The sequence below is a fragment of the Tachypleus tridentatus genome, chromosome 13, assembly GCF_004210375.1.
Source record: "Tachypleus tridentatus isolate NWPU-2018 chromosome 13, ASM421037v1, whole genome shotgun sequence".
In the NCBI taxonomy this organism is placed as follows: domain Eukaryota; kingdom Metazoa; phylum Arthropoda; class Merostomata; order Xiphosura; family Limulidae; genus Tachypleus; species Tachypleus tridentatus.
Genome location: NC_134837.1, coordinates 148,651,595 through 148,667,816, shown reverse-complemented (window position 1 = coordinate 148,667,816; position 16,222 = coordinate 148,651,595). Strand labels below are relative to the sequence as shown.

General features: G+C 33.3%; 2 protein-coding genes across 5 annotated transcripts in view; one reads left to right on the top strand and one right to left on the bottom strand.

Annotated features, from left to right (window-relative positions):
- Positions 1 to 5,343, top strand: part of LOC143238817 (uncharacterized) — a 110,805-nt gene extending 105,462 nt beyond the window's left edge. For both annotated transcript variants that reach the window (XM_076479379.1, XM_076479381.1), the window contains one exon: positions 3,899 to 5,343. In XM_076479379.1, the coding sequence (XP_076335494.1) occupies positions 4,026 to 4,868 (843 nt within the window). In that variant the 5' untranslated portion in view covers positions 3,899 to 4,025 and the 3' untranslated portion in view covers positions 4,869 to 5,343. The remainder of the gene's footprint in view (positions 1 to 3,898) is intronic.
- LOC143238816 (uncharacterized) overlaps positions 1 to 16,222 on the bottom strand; it is a 102,295-nt gene that overhangs the window by 52,036 nt on the left and 34,037 nt on the right. For 2 of the 3 annotated variants that reach the window (XR_013020778.1, XR_013020780.1), the window contains exon 4: positions 12,366 to 12,636. The exons of the other annotated variant lie outside the window; for it this stretch is intronic. The gene's annotated coding sequence lies outside the window, so the exon portion shown is untranslated. The remainder of the gene's footprint in view (positions 1 to 12,365; positions 12,637 to 16,222) is intronic. 3 annotated transcript variants of the gene reach the window in all.

Here is a 16,222-nt window from a genome sequence, read left to right as displayed (position 1 = left end):
CCCCATCACACCATGCATGCCCTTTCAGCCGTGGGGCGTTATAATTTCAGTCAATTCCACTATTTGTTGGCAAATGTGTAACCCAAGAGATAGCGGTGGGTGGTGATGACAACCTGCCTTCCCTCTAGTCTTGCACTGCAAAATTACGGACGGTCAGCGCAGATTAACCCTCGTGTAGCTTTGCGCGAAATGAAAAAAAAACAAACAATTACGTCAATAGTTTACCGTAAAAATAATTTTTTCTGGAAAATTCAAGGAACATAATTCAATAGAACAGCTGGTTTACGGTTTTAAACGTCTTTCAATTATTATCTATTTTTAATATAAATGAATGAAGAAATTTGAAATGCTGTATAAGGCCAAATAAAACACAAGTTTCACAAACTATAATATATCTGCATCTGTCATGGGTTTCTTTAGATGAGAAGTTTACTTCATGATCAGTTGTTATCACGCATTTTGAATGCACATAGATATCTGCTGACGTTCATTGGGTGACTGATAGCTTCACGACTGAAACATGGCAGCGCTAATTTATTCCATACAACTTGGATCTGTGATGACTCGCCCACTTGATTTATTACATCTGCTATTTCTTAGGCATCCATATCTTCAATTCAAGACCCTCTTTTCAAAAACTGTCTTATTTCTTTCACTTGATCCAACAAGGTCACGATCTTCGCGTGATCATAAGCTGTTCACCAGTAATAAGACAAACAAAAACCAGTAACTTGCATTCATACTATGAGTTACTACGTAGCTGAAATGTATCAGATATTGTAATTTAACTGTACAAGGTATATAGTAACAAAAAAGCAATTTAATAAATTTAATATCATCAGAAAGAAATGTCTATGTATAAACACCACTTCCAAACGTATAATTATTTTATTTATTTAAACTGTGAAATTCAGTGCCAAAATAAACGCATCAAGAAGCAAGACAAACCCAGCAACGATAGTAATAACACCAAGTTATACATTATAGTTGGGCCAGTTATAAGATATATCCTGGTTTTATGTATGTGCAAAGTAGGATATATCACTACTACTACAGGGTAGAGGTACACTATATACCAGAGTTCACCTCATGTCTCAGTTGTAACAAAAAACATAAAACAGATGCAAATATTCAGGACAAAACGTTTTAAATTTAAGCCATATTTCACTATCTGCAGGCCCGGCATGGCTAGTTGGTTATGGCGCTCGACTCATAATCTGATGGTCGCGACTTCGAATTCTTCTCCCACCAAACATAAGATAGCTCTCGTGTAGCTTTGTGCGAAATTTAACAACAAAAAAAAAACAGTCTACGGAAAAGTGAAATTTGTTGTTAAACACAAAGTTACGTAAGGAGTTACCTGCGCTTTGTTCACCACGGGTATCAAAACCCGAATTCTAGTGTCATAAGCATAAAAACTTACCATTCAGCCACTGTGGGAGGTGTCTACAGAATAATGCCTATAAATGAATCAAGCGATTTTTATTGTGTTGTATTTTGAAAACAAATTTATTTTCATCATTATCTTTAAGAAGATTAATAGCATTTTATAGGAATTATTTGTATATGCCAACACAATGACTTGTCACTACAAATTCAAGTGTAGAAACACATTGTGATTGGATAAATAAGTCCCAGCTCTTTCCTATGATATATATTTGTTTAGAGATATTGACAAATGATCTAAAGTAAGAGGGCACAACATTTTGTAGAAATGAGTCTTCAGTGTTCTCAGTGGAAACTCGAACTCCAGACTCAAGAACGTTTAAGACAGCAACGGACTTTATGGGTCAGTCTGGAGCAACTCCTTTTTCTTGAAAAGTAAAAAAACTGGTTACAAAAATCAGGCCTCTGATTTAAAAACTTATTAAATTGAAGTTAGATATATCTATTGTTATTGTTAACAATTTTAACAGGAAGTTTCACAAGCCTAACGTTTATAAGTTTCAAGCCATCCTAAAAGCTCAGAGTCGTTTTGTTTTTTTTGAAGAGATGGACAAAGAAGCGAACCTAGAGAAATCCCATTTGATCAAATAACTATCAAGATTTTCGTTGGAACTCCCATTAACTTTTTTATATTTGAGTTACTTAAATATTTTGTTTTAAGTTTACTTGTACGTAGAGTGAAAATTTTGAAGAAAGTTTAGAATAATGGAGGGTCAGAAGCTGTCCTCTTTTTCCCATTGCAAAAACTGGTAACAATAAAAATTTTGTTGTCACATAATAATGCCCATTGATAGAAATGTTATTCATTAAAGAGAAGAAAGAAAAAGTAGTCCCAGTGGAAGAACGTACCCGGATGCATCATTTTGTAAAATGTGATTAACCCTCAGCATGTTAATTCATAACTTTATCTTCTTTATCTTTCTAAAACAAAGTTTTTCGTCTAATTTCTTACGCTAGTTAATTATTATTATAATATATATATGCATATACAGAAGTGGTATAATCTTGGTTTAAAGGATATTTTGGGACGTTCGTAAATTTGACAAACTGCTGGAATCACTCAAATTGAAAATATGATTACTTGATTCATTAAAAAGATATGTAAAACACTAGAAAAAACTGCTTTAAATATCATATTTAGATTTACTTTAAAAATTGACATTTTTAAAGTTTAAATATCAATTAAATTAGAGTTAAATTAACTATTACATCATTTTCACTAATAGCAAAATCTATAGCTTCATAACATTAAATATTATTTGAAATACTTTAAATTGGTGTGAAAATTCTCGATTGTAAAAAACTAACTTATATAAAGTAAAAGGATAAAAAAAACTTCAATAAACGTGATAAATCAATCTAACCGTAAAAGTATGAAACAAACTAAATGAAAATTAGATAAATTTAAAATATATATATTAAATTTATTGTTATTTAATGAAATATGTAATCAGTTACAGTAAATAAATAAAATTTAAGTCGAATTTTAGTCGTGAATTAGAAGTTACTCGTATTTCCCGTCCATGATTCATATTTGGTATTTATCTAATATTGATCTTTTATTTTTCTAGTTTTCTGTAGGTATGTTCTTAAAAATTTCGTTTTTGCATTAAACTGCCATCAAAGATTCTGTAAAGTTTTATGACAATCCAACCATTTTGAAAAATTAAATGTTGTTCTGAATTACTAGTTTCACTTTGAATTTAGCTGAATATATTGCAAATGATATAGTAAAAAAATAGTTTTGTTTCATATGTTTTATACGTTTCAGCGTTAGTCTGTTAAATTTAAATATATCACTTGTAGTGAACATAACATTATATTGTCTAGAAATTTACTAAGTAACGTGTTATTGTATTTTCGTGTTTTTTTTTTTTTTGCAATTGTTATCCATACGTTTAGGTAAAATACATCATCATTATTTTTATTGAAAAAGTAATTGATAAGTAACGATTTAATTTGTTGAAAGTAAAAAAAAAAAAGTGATTCAATCAGTCAACGTCCAGACAAACTTAATTGGGGGTTGATTTTGGAAAAGGCAACTGAAATTAATTAACTCATATTTTCTGCTTCTAAAAGTTACTATACGCTGAATACTGATAAATCATATGACAATACATCATCGTGAAATAATCTGATGTATGTAATTTCCCGGATTTTTTTTAAGTATCAGTAATTTTTATTATTAAGGTATTAAAAACATTTAAATCTGAGCTACTACATATTATTGTTATGTTTAACTTTGACTGTATTTTAATTTTTTAATTATAATTGTAACAGATATTTTTTATCTATTTGGAATCTAAAATTGGGGTTGGAACAAAGGATTGACATAACTTATCAATATTTAGTTAATTATATCTGACAGTGACAGTATATATACAGGGTGTTCCAAAATAACGTTTACACTCTTTGACTGTGTATAGCTAATAAACCGTTTCTTTTGTTTCAGATTTGACTTGTGTCCAAGGATGGCGGATAATCAGCTTACAATCAAGCACAAAATATTCATTCTCAAAACTTTTTGAAAAGTCGAAAACAAAGCTGAAGTGCAAAGACGTTTTACTAGAAAGTTCCATATGGATGCGCCATCTCGCCCCAGCATTTCACGCATCATCGCCAAGTTTGATGAACACGGAACTCTCCACCATATGAGAAAGGGTCGCTCCGGTCGAAAAAGATCATCAACAAGCCCAACAAGAGAGCAAGAGGTCATTGATAATGTTCTGAATTCTCCAAGAAAATCAGTGCGCAAACTTTCTCGTGAAACAGGTATCCCTAAATCCAACGTTCATCGCATTTTGAAGCGTTCCCAATTCAAAAGTTTCATCCCATCGCTTGTTCACGCTCTAAATGAAGATGACCCTGATCGAAGGGTTGAGTTCTGTGAATGGTATCTTGCTAGATGTGCAGGCGATGATGAATTTCCACTCAAAATTGTTTGGAGTGACGAAGCAACGTTTAAGCTGAATGGCTCAATAAATCGACACAACTGCACCTACTGGGCAACAGAAAATCCACATGTTACAGAGGAACATCACTTGAATTTGCCTGGAGTGACTGTGTGGTGTGGTCTGTCCGCGAGGGGACTCATCGGACCATTTTTTTTCCAAGACACCGTAACAGGATTGAATTATCTCAACATGCTACAAGAGTTTTCCATGCCACGCATCCAAGAACAATTTGGAGAAGAAGAGTGTTTCTTCCAGCAGGATGGCGCTCCTCCCCACTTCCATTGCGACGTGAGAGCTTATCTGGATGCATCTATGCCAGACAGATGGATTGGACGAAGAGGAAGTGTAGAATTTCCTGCTAGATCACCAGATTTGACACCCATGGATTTCTTTTTGTGGGGGTTTCTGAAAGACAAAGTTTACAGCACAAAAAGGGCAACAATTGACGAATTGAGAGCTGCAGTTTAAGAACAATGTGCTTTAATACCAGATGAGATGATGTTTGATGTGTGCACTTCCATTTCTTCCCGTTACGAGATGTGCCTGGAGCAGAACGGATTTCAGTTTGAACACCTGAAGTGAAGCAAGCAAATTGTGACATTTTACAATTTCAACCAAGGAGAGTTTTCCTTGGGAAGAATTTTATTTGTTATTTTTTCTCTTGATTTCAGTATTAAATTTTTAAATAAATCCTTTGGCTATCATATGTATCTTGTTTCATTGTTAAAATCAATAAACAATGCAAGTTATAATGATCAAAAGAGTGTAAACGTTATTTTGGGACACCCTGTATATATATAGATAAGCTCTTTTATTGTAATGCTTTAACATAAATCATGTTGTTCTGGCTATTTTCACAATTTTTATTTTGTTTTGAAAGTGTATAGAATATAGAAATGTGTAGAATAGAGTATGTAGAAAAATATACAATGCATAAACTGAGGGTTATTTTCTACCCTATACGTATGAAAAACAAATATTATTGCATGTATTAAATGAAATCTAAATATTGTGCGTAAGAATAAATAATCTCTAATTATGGAAATAATGTGGGTTAATTAAGATCATTCACAAATAGCACTCACTTTTAAAAAGCTAGAACTTAAGCAAAGACTTCTCATGTTTCATATCGGTACAATTTTAAGGGTTACGTACATATAGAACCAATCAATTTCAAGTTAAACAAGTTGTACTTTATAAGTATTTCTGATTAGCTGCATTCTTCAATTTCTAGTATTTTTACAAGTAAAAACCATTTGTGTCTTATAGTCATAAATTTCTTTAAAGAATTATCATATAGGTTCGAGTACTTCAAGCTCTAAGATCGAGCTGAATTACGTTAATTAGGACATACATGTGCATTTAACTGTATCACGTTTGAAATACGGAGATCCAACTGATATCTAAGTTGGGTAGGTATAAGATCTAAGTATGATGACCTCTACTGGTGAAATCTTATTGTTAGAGATTACGTGTTATTGAATTTGATAGCTAGTTAATTATGTTGCGTATCTTTTGAAGATGTTTACCTCTTGCGGGATTTAAAATTTATTTCTCTTCTGCTATTTTTCCTTTAAAATAAATAAAATTAAGGTAATTTGCTTACGCAATATGAATAAATGCAGGTTTTAAAGGTTGTTAAATTATTCCAATTATTTCTAAGAAGACAGATCACATCTGCCTTTGAGCTAAAATTAAAAGTAGAACTTTATAATAATTTGGTTTTGTTTGGTTATTCTTCAGCATGAAGCAACAAAAATTATTTAATAATTATATACTTTAATCTTTTTATGTTTATAAAAGTGCATGTAACTTTTCGATCAGTGGTAAATCATATACCCCTGTTGTATTGTTTTTCTTTTACCATTTCTCTTTTGTCTTTTTAATTGCTTGAGTATTCTCTTTGAAATAGGAATTGAAAGAGAGCCATATAATTCAAGTGTAGCGGTCCTTAGCTTTGGGTTACTGACCAGAGGTAAAACATAACGGAATTGATTTTTACAATGCACCCTTTGCTTAACGAGTTGCATTATTTCTAGAATAACAGACCCTTCCATCAACAGCCCAAGATGATAACCACTAATACCCATTGGAGATTCGTTAGTCTGTTGTTAATTTATTGGATTTATTTCCAGTTGGTCATCATGTCTAGAATGTAACAGTAACTATTTCACATTTGCGTTATATCAATAATGCATAATTACTTAACAATTATTTATAAAAATGCCACCAATGCAACAAGCTTCTGAGATTTTTACAAATATACACTACTGTGCAAAAGTACTAAGGCAAAGTAAAAAATTAGATTCAAGCTACTTTCGAAGATCATTGGAAGGTAATCACCGGTGAAACATCAAAGTTTTATTAATCTTCATATATAGTAAAACATTAGCAATTATATCAAACCAATAGTATATACTGTCTCCTGGCGCCTCGCACTGGTTACGTTTACAACTTTAGCGAACAGGCGGTAATTTCGACATACAGATTTAATAGTACGTACTTTTATAGATATAAATTTAACTTAAGCAAATATCAATATTAAAATAGATATGTAACATTAAAACTTTCACAAATGATCAAAATTAATTTTTCTAAGCATGTACCGCTATCATATGCTAGATCTTTGCTAGCTTCTTTTTATATAGTTAAGACACTACATAGAGTACCATCACAGTTATTTCACACCCTAAATTTGATCAGTTTGTTCATTTAAGCAGAATCTTTATGACGTGCCTTTGGTACAAGTATATGGGAATTCTAAGAAATGATAAGCATTCTCAACCTAGCTTATTAAATTGTCAACAAGTATCAGTGAAACATTACTATAATGTTGAAATTTATGTTCTATAACGGAACGGAATAATTAGCCACGTAAAATGGAAAGAATGACAAAATATTATCTTACTCTTACACTTTCACAGTACTGTAATTTTTATAATGCCACCTTAAACTGTGATGAAAACCTACACAAATTTTGCTGCATTTCACGCAAAGTTGCTCAAAGAGTATTTATGATACCATTCCTAGTTTTCAAATTACAAAGTAAAAGAGGTATTTATTTAACACCATTACTCTAATTAGACAGTGTGATTTAACCCCCAGTCTTATAAAGCATCCACGAGTTTTTTTTATGGGGGAGGAAAATGTAACAAAAGGTGAACCATGGAACTACAGTGAAACATGTTAATCATTCAGTCCTATAAGTTTGTTTGTCTGTTGTTATGCTACACAATGGGACATTTGTGCTGTGCTCACTGTAAGTATCCAAAGTCGATGTTTAACGTTATAAGCCCTCATAATTATGATGAGTCATCGAGGGGGCAACCACACGAAACCTCTGTTATAAAATAACGTCATTAACCTCCCTCACTTCATTTTTATTCAAATCAGGCAAATGATTACCAGTCGTGTAGTCTGAAATGTAAATAGTTAATTATTTCATCAATGCTATAAGCATAGCTTATTTACAAAAATTTTATCTGAGTTGCCACTTTATATCATACTTTTTAAAGTGCTCTAAATTGTCCATGAATCATGTGTGACTAAGTCTCAAAGACGTAATATGAATGCTTCATTAAAGTGGAAAGCAATTAGAAAAATAGAACCTGGCTAATCACATAGCTTACTGTTGTGAATTGGACAAAAGTATTTCAAAAGTTTTCTTTGCAAAATGAAATGTTGCAATTGTTCGTGCAACTAAGCAAGGCAACCTATCACTCAGAACGAAAGGACACAATCATAATCTGTTGATTCTCATTTGTCGATATTGCTAAAGTACCTGTTACTAAACTGAATGTTATGCTCATAGCAGCAATCGAATGCTATGTCAATATACTGACGGTTAGAAATAAACTCAACGAAAATAACTCTTTTATAATTATGACAGAAACATTTCAAGTAGGCCAATCGTATGTCGAACAATAATCCTTTTACAGAATAGTCACATTTCATCCTAAAGCCAGGTAAAAGGTGTATACTCATTTAAAGAAAGTGTAGAACCAGTTAAAACCAGATTTTGTGCTCGAACTAGATGCATTTTATGATAAATGAATTATAATGCGAATAGAAATAAGTATTGGTGAACATATCAACCTCTCCATCTCGCAAAATATTACCATAAACGAACGCCACATGGGAACATAACTCTATGAACTTTTATGCTGCCATATACTTGTGAAATTGACTCTACTCGTAGTAGGTGAAAATGTACGCTCCACTATGTTAAACTGCTTTGACAGATTCCTCAAAGAACAAAATATTAATCGAATGACTTACATAGAATACGTTAAGCATAATCTTACAAAATGTGTTGCAACTTGTCAATTGACAGCATATCCTAAAGATGTCTCGGAAACAGCTTTTTCGGATAAGTGGTTAAAGACAAATATTGCATTATATGTATTCTCGTTTTTAATTTTCCTTTTGTGTTTTGTTATTCTTGTGTTTAAATTTCTTCCTATTTTAATAACGTAAACGTTTTCACATGATTGGAAAGGAACAATACAGTCGCCTTATTACTTATCTTATTGAACAGTTCCGTTTGAATTCGGGTTATTTTGAATAGATTGGAGTATTCTGTGTTACTTGTAAGTGATAATTAAATAATTTACTCTAGGATCCTCTCTAGAAATTCAAGGCTCTCGCTGTAATTCAAATAAATCAGTTTCTTGTTGTTTTTATTTGTTCTCATTTGTTCATTATTTAAAAGAAAGTTTTCTGGCTTTTAGATGAGCATTTACAATGAATTTAATGGAATCTTTGAATCCTTAAAAATTGAAATAACATTTGGAATGTCTTGATTTAATGTCAAAGGATGTCATATTTTTAGGTTCATAGAAACATAGAGGTTGCACAAGATGTCTTTTTGTGGTGTATTTTTTATGTTAGCTAAGTGTAACGTAGTATAATTTATCTCGGAGAAGTCTCCGATTTATTATGTACGTGTGTGTGTGTGTGTATTTTCTTATAGAAAAACCACATCGGGCTATCTGTTGAGTATTATGCTACGTAAGTTACGTATTAAGATTTCAAACAGCGAGAAATTTTAATTTTAATTTAGCAGTTATTTGAATTTTGATATGAAGCAAATTTATGATATTTGCAAACAAGCTTGATACACACTATTTTCTTTCATAACACAAATATATTTTAATATACAAACAAAAATAAATTTTAATAATGGTTATTACAAATATTCATTTATATACAAGAGTTTTACAAACTTACAAACAATACTGAGTCTTATATCTGGTCGAGAACAAAATATTTCACAAACGATCCAGGTCCATGACGAGTACATTAATTCTGAGTTGATACTGTCACGCCTAGCTTAAGCTAGCTAGCTTGATTGGTTGGCTTCACGTTACTGACGTTTTACCGATGAAAATATTTAATGCCCTCATATAAATTCTAACGGCCGAAGTTAATTCACTGAAGTTGAACGGTTTGTAATGTTTGAAATCCGTAAACATTTCTGGTTAAATTCTGTAGTGTTTCGATTAATAAGCGTTAATTGCAATTATAGCGTTTGAGACTTACAGCACTCTGACTTTAGCTGACCAATAATAATAATTGTATTTTGGTGTGTCGATTTTATATACCAATCATGCGAAATTATCGAACTTTAACCAATGTTCGAAAACACGCCAACGTTTTCATAAAACAAATATTGCTGATTCTTACTCTTAAGAATCTCTTGCAAATTTAAATAACAGGTGGGACATATGCAATACACATCCAACAATTTACGTCACATGGATAAAACTGAAATAAATGTAGGTATTAAAATAAACGTATAATTGTAAATTAGTTACACAAGCAAGCACACATTCAATATTTTTAAAATTAATACTCCAACAACGTTTTGAACTTCCACTTTGTGGAAACATGTCACTTTCGTGAGTCTATTTCACATGGCATTACAAATATTTTCTTGAAGAAAACATATTTTATAAAAGATGTTTTAGAGCTAACTTCTACATAACTTTAAATACATACGTTTTGCACATTTCATTTTAACTTTAAGACATTTAACTTAATTGTTCATTATTTATAGCGTTTAGTTTTTAATTACAAATTTTAATTTTAATTAGAAGTTTTGTCATTTCTTTTATATTTCAGTTTCCATCACAGCTATCATGATTTGTATACTTCTTAAGTTGAAAGTGAGTTTTTGGTTCTCATGAACTCGTTTATGTCTTCCAAATTTTAATATGCTTGGCTTTATCTACTCCAATTACTCAGTTTTTTAATTTTCTTATGCCTAATCTCTAAAGATAAATTTTTTAGCGAGTATGGACCTTTAATCAAAAAATGTTTATAATGAAAAAAGCACTAGTAGAAATATATATAGCGGCACATATATATTTATTTAATCAAAATTATCTCATGGACATAATCAGTAAAATCTAAAATAATAGATCTTCGAATTTTGTTCCTATTAGTAAAGTGCACAACCAAATATTTGTTTTAACCTACTATCGTCATTTCGATGTTATTATTTTTTAACTCCAATATTTCAGGCGTTTTTACAAAGACCTACTAAATTGAAAAAGAAATGAGGTCAAGTAGAATTCAAACTCGGATTGTTACTTAGGTCTCTTATTTATCTTAGATAACACTTGTTAATATTCGAATTTTGTAATTGGTTAGAATTACAGCGTTTAAAGATATGTTGCTGTTAAAGCCTGTAAAGAATAAAAAACGGAAAATCCATCTCAATAATAAGACATGTTGGTGGAGTAATAGCTTTAGTTTAGTGTTGGATACATTCAGAGAATAATTTTTATTTCTCAATTCAAATTTTACTTTCTATTTCGCAAATTACCAACTTAATAAATACGTTTTAATTACCAGCCATATTATTTCAAAATGTAAAGACATTTATTTTTATTTGTTTATAAAATAATTTATGTTCGCTAATTTTATTATTTAAATCTCATATATTCAATTGCAGTTTATTTACAGCTCTTGACTGGAATAGCAATCTCGTTCAAACACTTAAATAATTTTCCTTTTTTTTTAAATTATTGCCATAAATGAATCAACCAAGACCTGTGGAGTAAAGTTAGAAAAAACGTTATATATTTTATTTTATTATAAATAACTTTTCACGAAAATTAAGAAGCTAAAAACGAAGGAACACTACTTTAAAATAATGTAATTTCTATACTTTAGCCACATTTAACTACTTTATTTTAACAAAACAAATATTTCTTTCCGAATTAAACGTATTTTCAAACGGTTTGGTATGTATCTGGGTCCATATATGTTGCTGGAATTACTGCAAAATTTGAGTGATTTTGAGTTTTACCATTTTTTCTCAGAGAAGTTACACAATATACTTTTGTTTTAGCTTTTTTTATTTTTCTGCTTACGTGTGTGCTTGTTTGTTTGTTTGTTTTGGAATTTCGCACAAAGCTACTCGAGGGCTATCTGTGCTAGCCGTCCCTAATTTAGCAGTGTAAGACTAGAGGGAAGGCAGCTAGTCATCACCACCCACCGCCAACTCTTGGGCTACTCTTTTACCAACGAATAGTGGGATTGACCGTCACATTATAACGCCCCCCACGGCTGAAAGGGCGAGCATGTTTGGCGAGACAGGAATGCGAACCCGCGACCCTCAGATTACGAGTCGCACGCCTTAACACGCTTGGCCATGCCGGGCCTTACGTGTGTGCATTTGTTTTTAACAGAAACACTCTTTCCTAATCTCTACGTAATATCTAAAGTGAGTGAAAAACATAAGTTTTTCTTCATCTCCCAACGTTCCCCGCTAGTACAGCGGATCTGCAACGGATTTGCAGATCTAAATCTGCAAAGTCTACAGATTTGCAACGCTAAATCAGGGGTTCAATTCCACTCGGTGGGCTCAGCAGATAGCTTGATGTAGCTTTGCTACTAGATAAAACACAAAAAAAAACATTCATCTCACAATTTCATTATCCAGTAATTTCAACTTACTGACAAGAGGCTTCACGTGTATCAATGGTCCGGCATGGCCAGGTGGTTAAAGCACTGGACTCGTAATCCGACGGTCACGGGTTTGAATCCCCTTCACAACTAAAATGTTCGTCCTTTCAGTCGTGGGAGCGTTATAAAGCGACGGTCATTCCCAATGTTCGTTGGTAAAAGAGTAGCCCAAGAGTTGGCGGTGGGTGGGGATGACTAGCTGTTTTTCTCTAGTCTTACACTGCTAAATTAGAGAAGGCTAGGGGAGATAACCCTCGTGTAGCTATGCGCGAAATTAAAAAAAAACAAACAAATAATTATGTTCAAGGCCAAATTTCTCTTATGGCAAATGATTTTTTGACAAACAAATAAACACTTGTATTAAAATCTGAAACTACGTAGTTTATAAACAAATGCACCGATTGATTTTAGCCGAAAATAAATAATAAACAAACTGAAACTACAGATTGTAATAAATCTTTAAGTATTGAGTGAGAAATTACTTATGTGAGAGCACAAGACCTCAGTATGTCATCGCATATTTATATTTCGTTTTTATCAGTTTAATAAGTATTTTAGCCCAATCTCATAAACTTTTTATTATTAACAACTGAAAAATTTGAAAAAAGTAAGAAAACTGGCCTTTGAAATTTACACATTTTATTTTTGAATTAAAGTAGCCATCACTTCGCTGGAAAATGTTTATAGTTAAAATGATTGATATTGGTAAGTCTAGACAGAGTAAATTTGTTTTGAGAGAAACGTCTCGGTGAAGGCCTAACAGTGGCGATATACTTCAACAGACCAAGTTTTCAAACGAAAATGTTAAGTCAGATACATTTTATGAAGTTTTGTTAAGTTGATTTATGTCATTTTATTGTATGTTCTGAATGTTAACTTGTGAGATCAGTGAGTCGATATTTTCACTTGTGTTTATAATAGATGTATGAAACATTGTATACCTTTCGCACTCCATTGCCAGTTAGCAGTAATATGAATTAATACCAAGTGTATAAACGCAAGAGCAAAACGTTCTTTGGTGCGTTGTTCGTGAATTAATTAACGTTTCAGTCACTTCTTTCGCAGCTCTTCGCCGTTCATATCTACTCGTACTGATGAATGGCGTCCTTCCACCACAGTGTAACTGAATAAAGTATGAAAAAAACTCTTTCCACCATTGAATGGGAAGCTTTATGATATATAAAGTATCATGGTAAATATATATATATACTCCAGTGAGATCAGAAAAATATGATGTGATTTAGATAATAGTTTTAAGGATCCCCAGTAATCCTCCTGTATTTCATTTGTTATCAGTTATACTCCGTACTAAAAACGTATATCCAATCTCTAGTGTAAACAAGATCATACACGGTAACAACTTCATGCTGTGTTGGTTGGTTGGTTGATTTAGTGTTTTATGGCACAAAGCACCTAGGCTACCTGTGCCAAACATCCGGCAAAAAGTTAAAAGTAAATTTAGTAAAATTCGTGAAAGGAAATTAATGTAAAACAAAACAAATTTAAAAAAAACACATAAATAGCATAAAACCAATGTTTACATCTAGTCTAAACGTCAAGAGAATCTACAGTAATTCAAGTTGTAAAGGACTTTCTGTAGCGTAACCGTAATTATCATAACTCGCCAGGAAGACTAACATATAAGTACAAAACCAACGTCAGTCACCTGAAGTTGGCCTTTCCAGTCCTGGTTCCGAGTTATTTGACGTTACGGCCAGTTTCAAAAAGGAAAGTAATAAAAACAGTTTTAAGAAACGTGTAGCAAAATTATAATAATAAATCGCCAGGATGACTAACGTGTAGTTCAAACAACAGCATTAGTCACCTGAAGTTGACCTTTCCGGTCCTGGTTTCAAGTTATTTAATGTTATAGCCAGTTTTTGATTTCAAATCGAACTAGATGAACTGTGATTTTTTAAAAGGGAGCCACATTAAAAAAGGTGTAATGTATAAATTAAAAAACTTAAATGGCATTGAAAAGATTAATGGCCTTTAAAAAACCAAAAACATTACCAAGGTCGACAGTGCCACCATCACCAATAACACTGCCTGACGTTATGGACAAACCTTGGGATAGAACATGTTTATAATGGTGCCGCTGCTGAGAGTCGTAACGATGGCAAGAAAGTAAAATGTAGCTTATTGTGATCTGAGTGTTACACAGACTACACACTGGTGCATCAGTTCCAGATGAAAGAAAACGATGAGTTACAAAACTGTGACCAACGCGTAGTCTACTTAGAACAACTTCTTCTTTCCGATCCTTACGGAAGCAAGACAGCCATAGTCCAATATACGGTTTTATTTGGAAAAGCTTGTTATCGCGTTGCTCACTCCAAGTCGACTGCCAGCTGGCACGGAGCCGAGCCATGAATACAGGACCATAATCCATGTATGGAACAGGCATAGCCGTGATAGTGCCAGAGCAGATAGACTTTGCTGCGGTGTTGGAAAGCTCGTTCCCGCGAATACCAACCACAAAAATTGGATAGAAGTAGATGTTAAAGAGAAATGGGCCAGACGGTTTTCGGTTTTGAATATCGGCGAGAACAGGGTGTGGAACCAACGTGAAGCAATTGCAATTCCAGGGCCAGTAGAGATCTAAGCGAGTCAGTATAAATAGTGCAGTTTAAGTACTGCTTAGCTTCTATGTGATCCAGGGCAAGAGAAATGGCATACAGTTCAGCAATGAACACAAAAGCTGTAGAGGGGATTCTGCGCGCAACCACTGAACCACAACAAACCACGGCAGGGCCCACACAGTCACATGATTTTGAACCATCTGTATAAATAGAAATGGAAGGATGGTTCGAAATATGTTCAGCAAATCGAGTGTCTACTTTTCTCAGATGATTTTCTCAGTCACAATTGGGGACTGTCAGAAGCCATGTTGGGATGGACTGACCAGTAGATACAGCAATCTGGTTTGGATGCTTTGGTAAGGAGCAAAGTTTCGAAGCATATAGTAAAGACAGTTGCAAGCAGCGGAAGTGCAAAGAAGGTTCATGAGACTCTATGTATAAGCTTTGAACTGGAGAAGTGCAGAAAGTCCCAGTGCAGAGCCGAAGTCCTTGATGATGAATAGGGTCCAGCATCTTTAAGGCCAATGGTTTGGAAGAGCCATAGACCAGTGATCCATAAAGGTCAGAGATAAGCCCCAAGAACTTTGTCTCAGGGACCACAGGTAGCACAACTTTACCAATGCGGAGTTCAAGATAAGGGTGAATACCCCGTTAACGGCAAAAGTGCATGCAAACGGTTTTAGAGAAATGAGAAGTTAAAGTCGTTTACTGTGGTCCACTTCAGTAAACAATTGAGAGCAGTAAGTAGCTGCCGCTCAATATACCTCATGTTCGACGACTGACATGAGATGTGAAAGTCGTCGACCTAGGACTCGTTTGCAACAGTGAGAAAGAGTTGGTCAGCGATGGCATTAATTTTATACTGAAAAGTGTGACACTCAGAACACAGCCCTGATGGACTCCGAGTTCCTGTAGAAAAGAAAGGGAAAGTGTCGAATTCACACGAACATGGAGTCTCCTGTCCATTAAAAACATGTAAATAAAAATAGTCAAATGGTCACGTAATCCATATATATGGAGGTCTCACAAAATGCCATACCTTCATGTGGTATCATAGGTCTTCTCAGTGTCAAAGAATATTGATGCAAGATGTTGTCGTTTGAGAAAGGCTTCTCTAATTGTCATTTCAAGTCAAATCAGGTGGTCTATTGTGGAGCGTTGTCGTCGAAACCCACACTGGATGGGCGAGAGAAGATTGTTTGACTCGAGGAACTAAACAAAACGAGCATTAACCATCCTCTCTAAGGTCTTACAGAGACAGCTCGT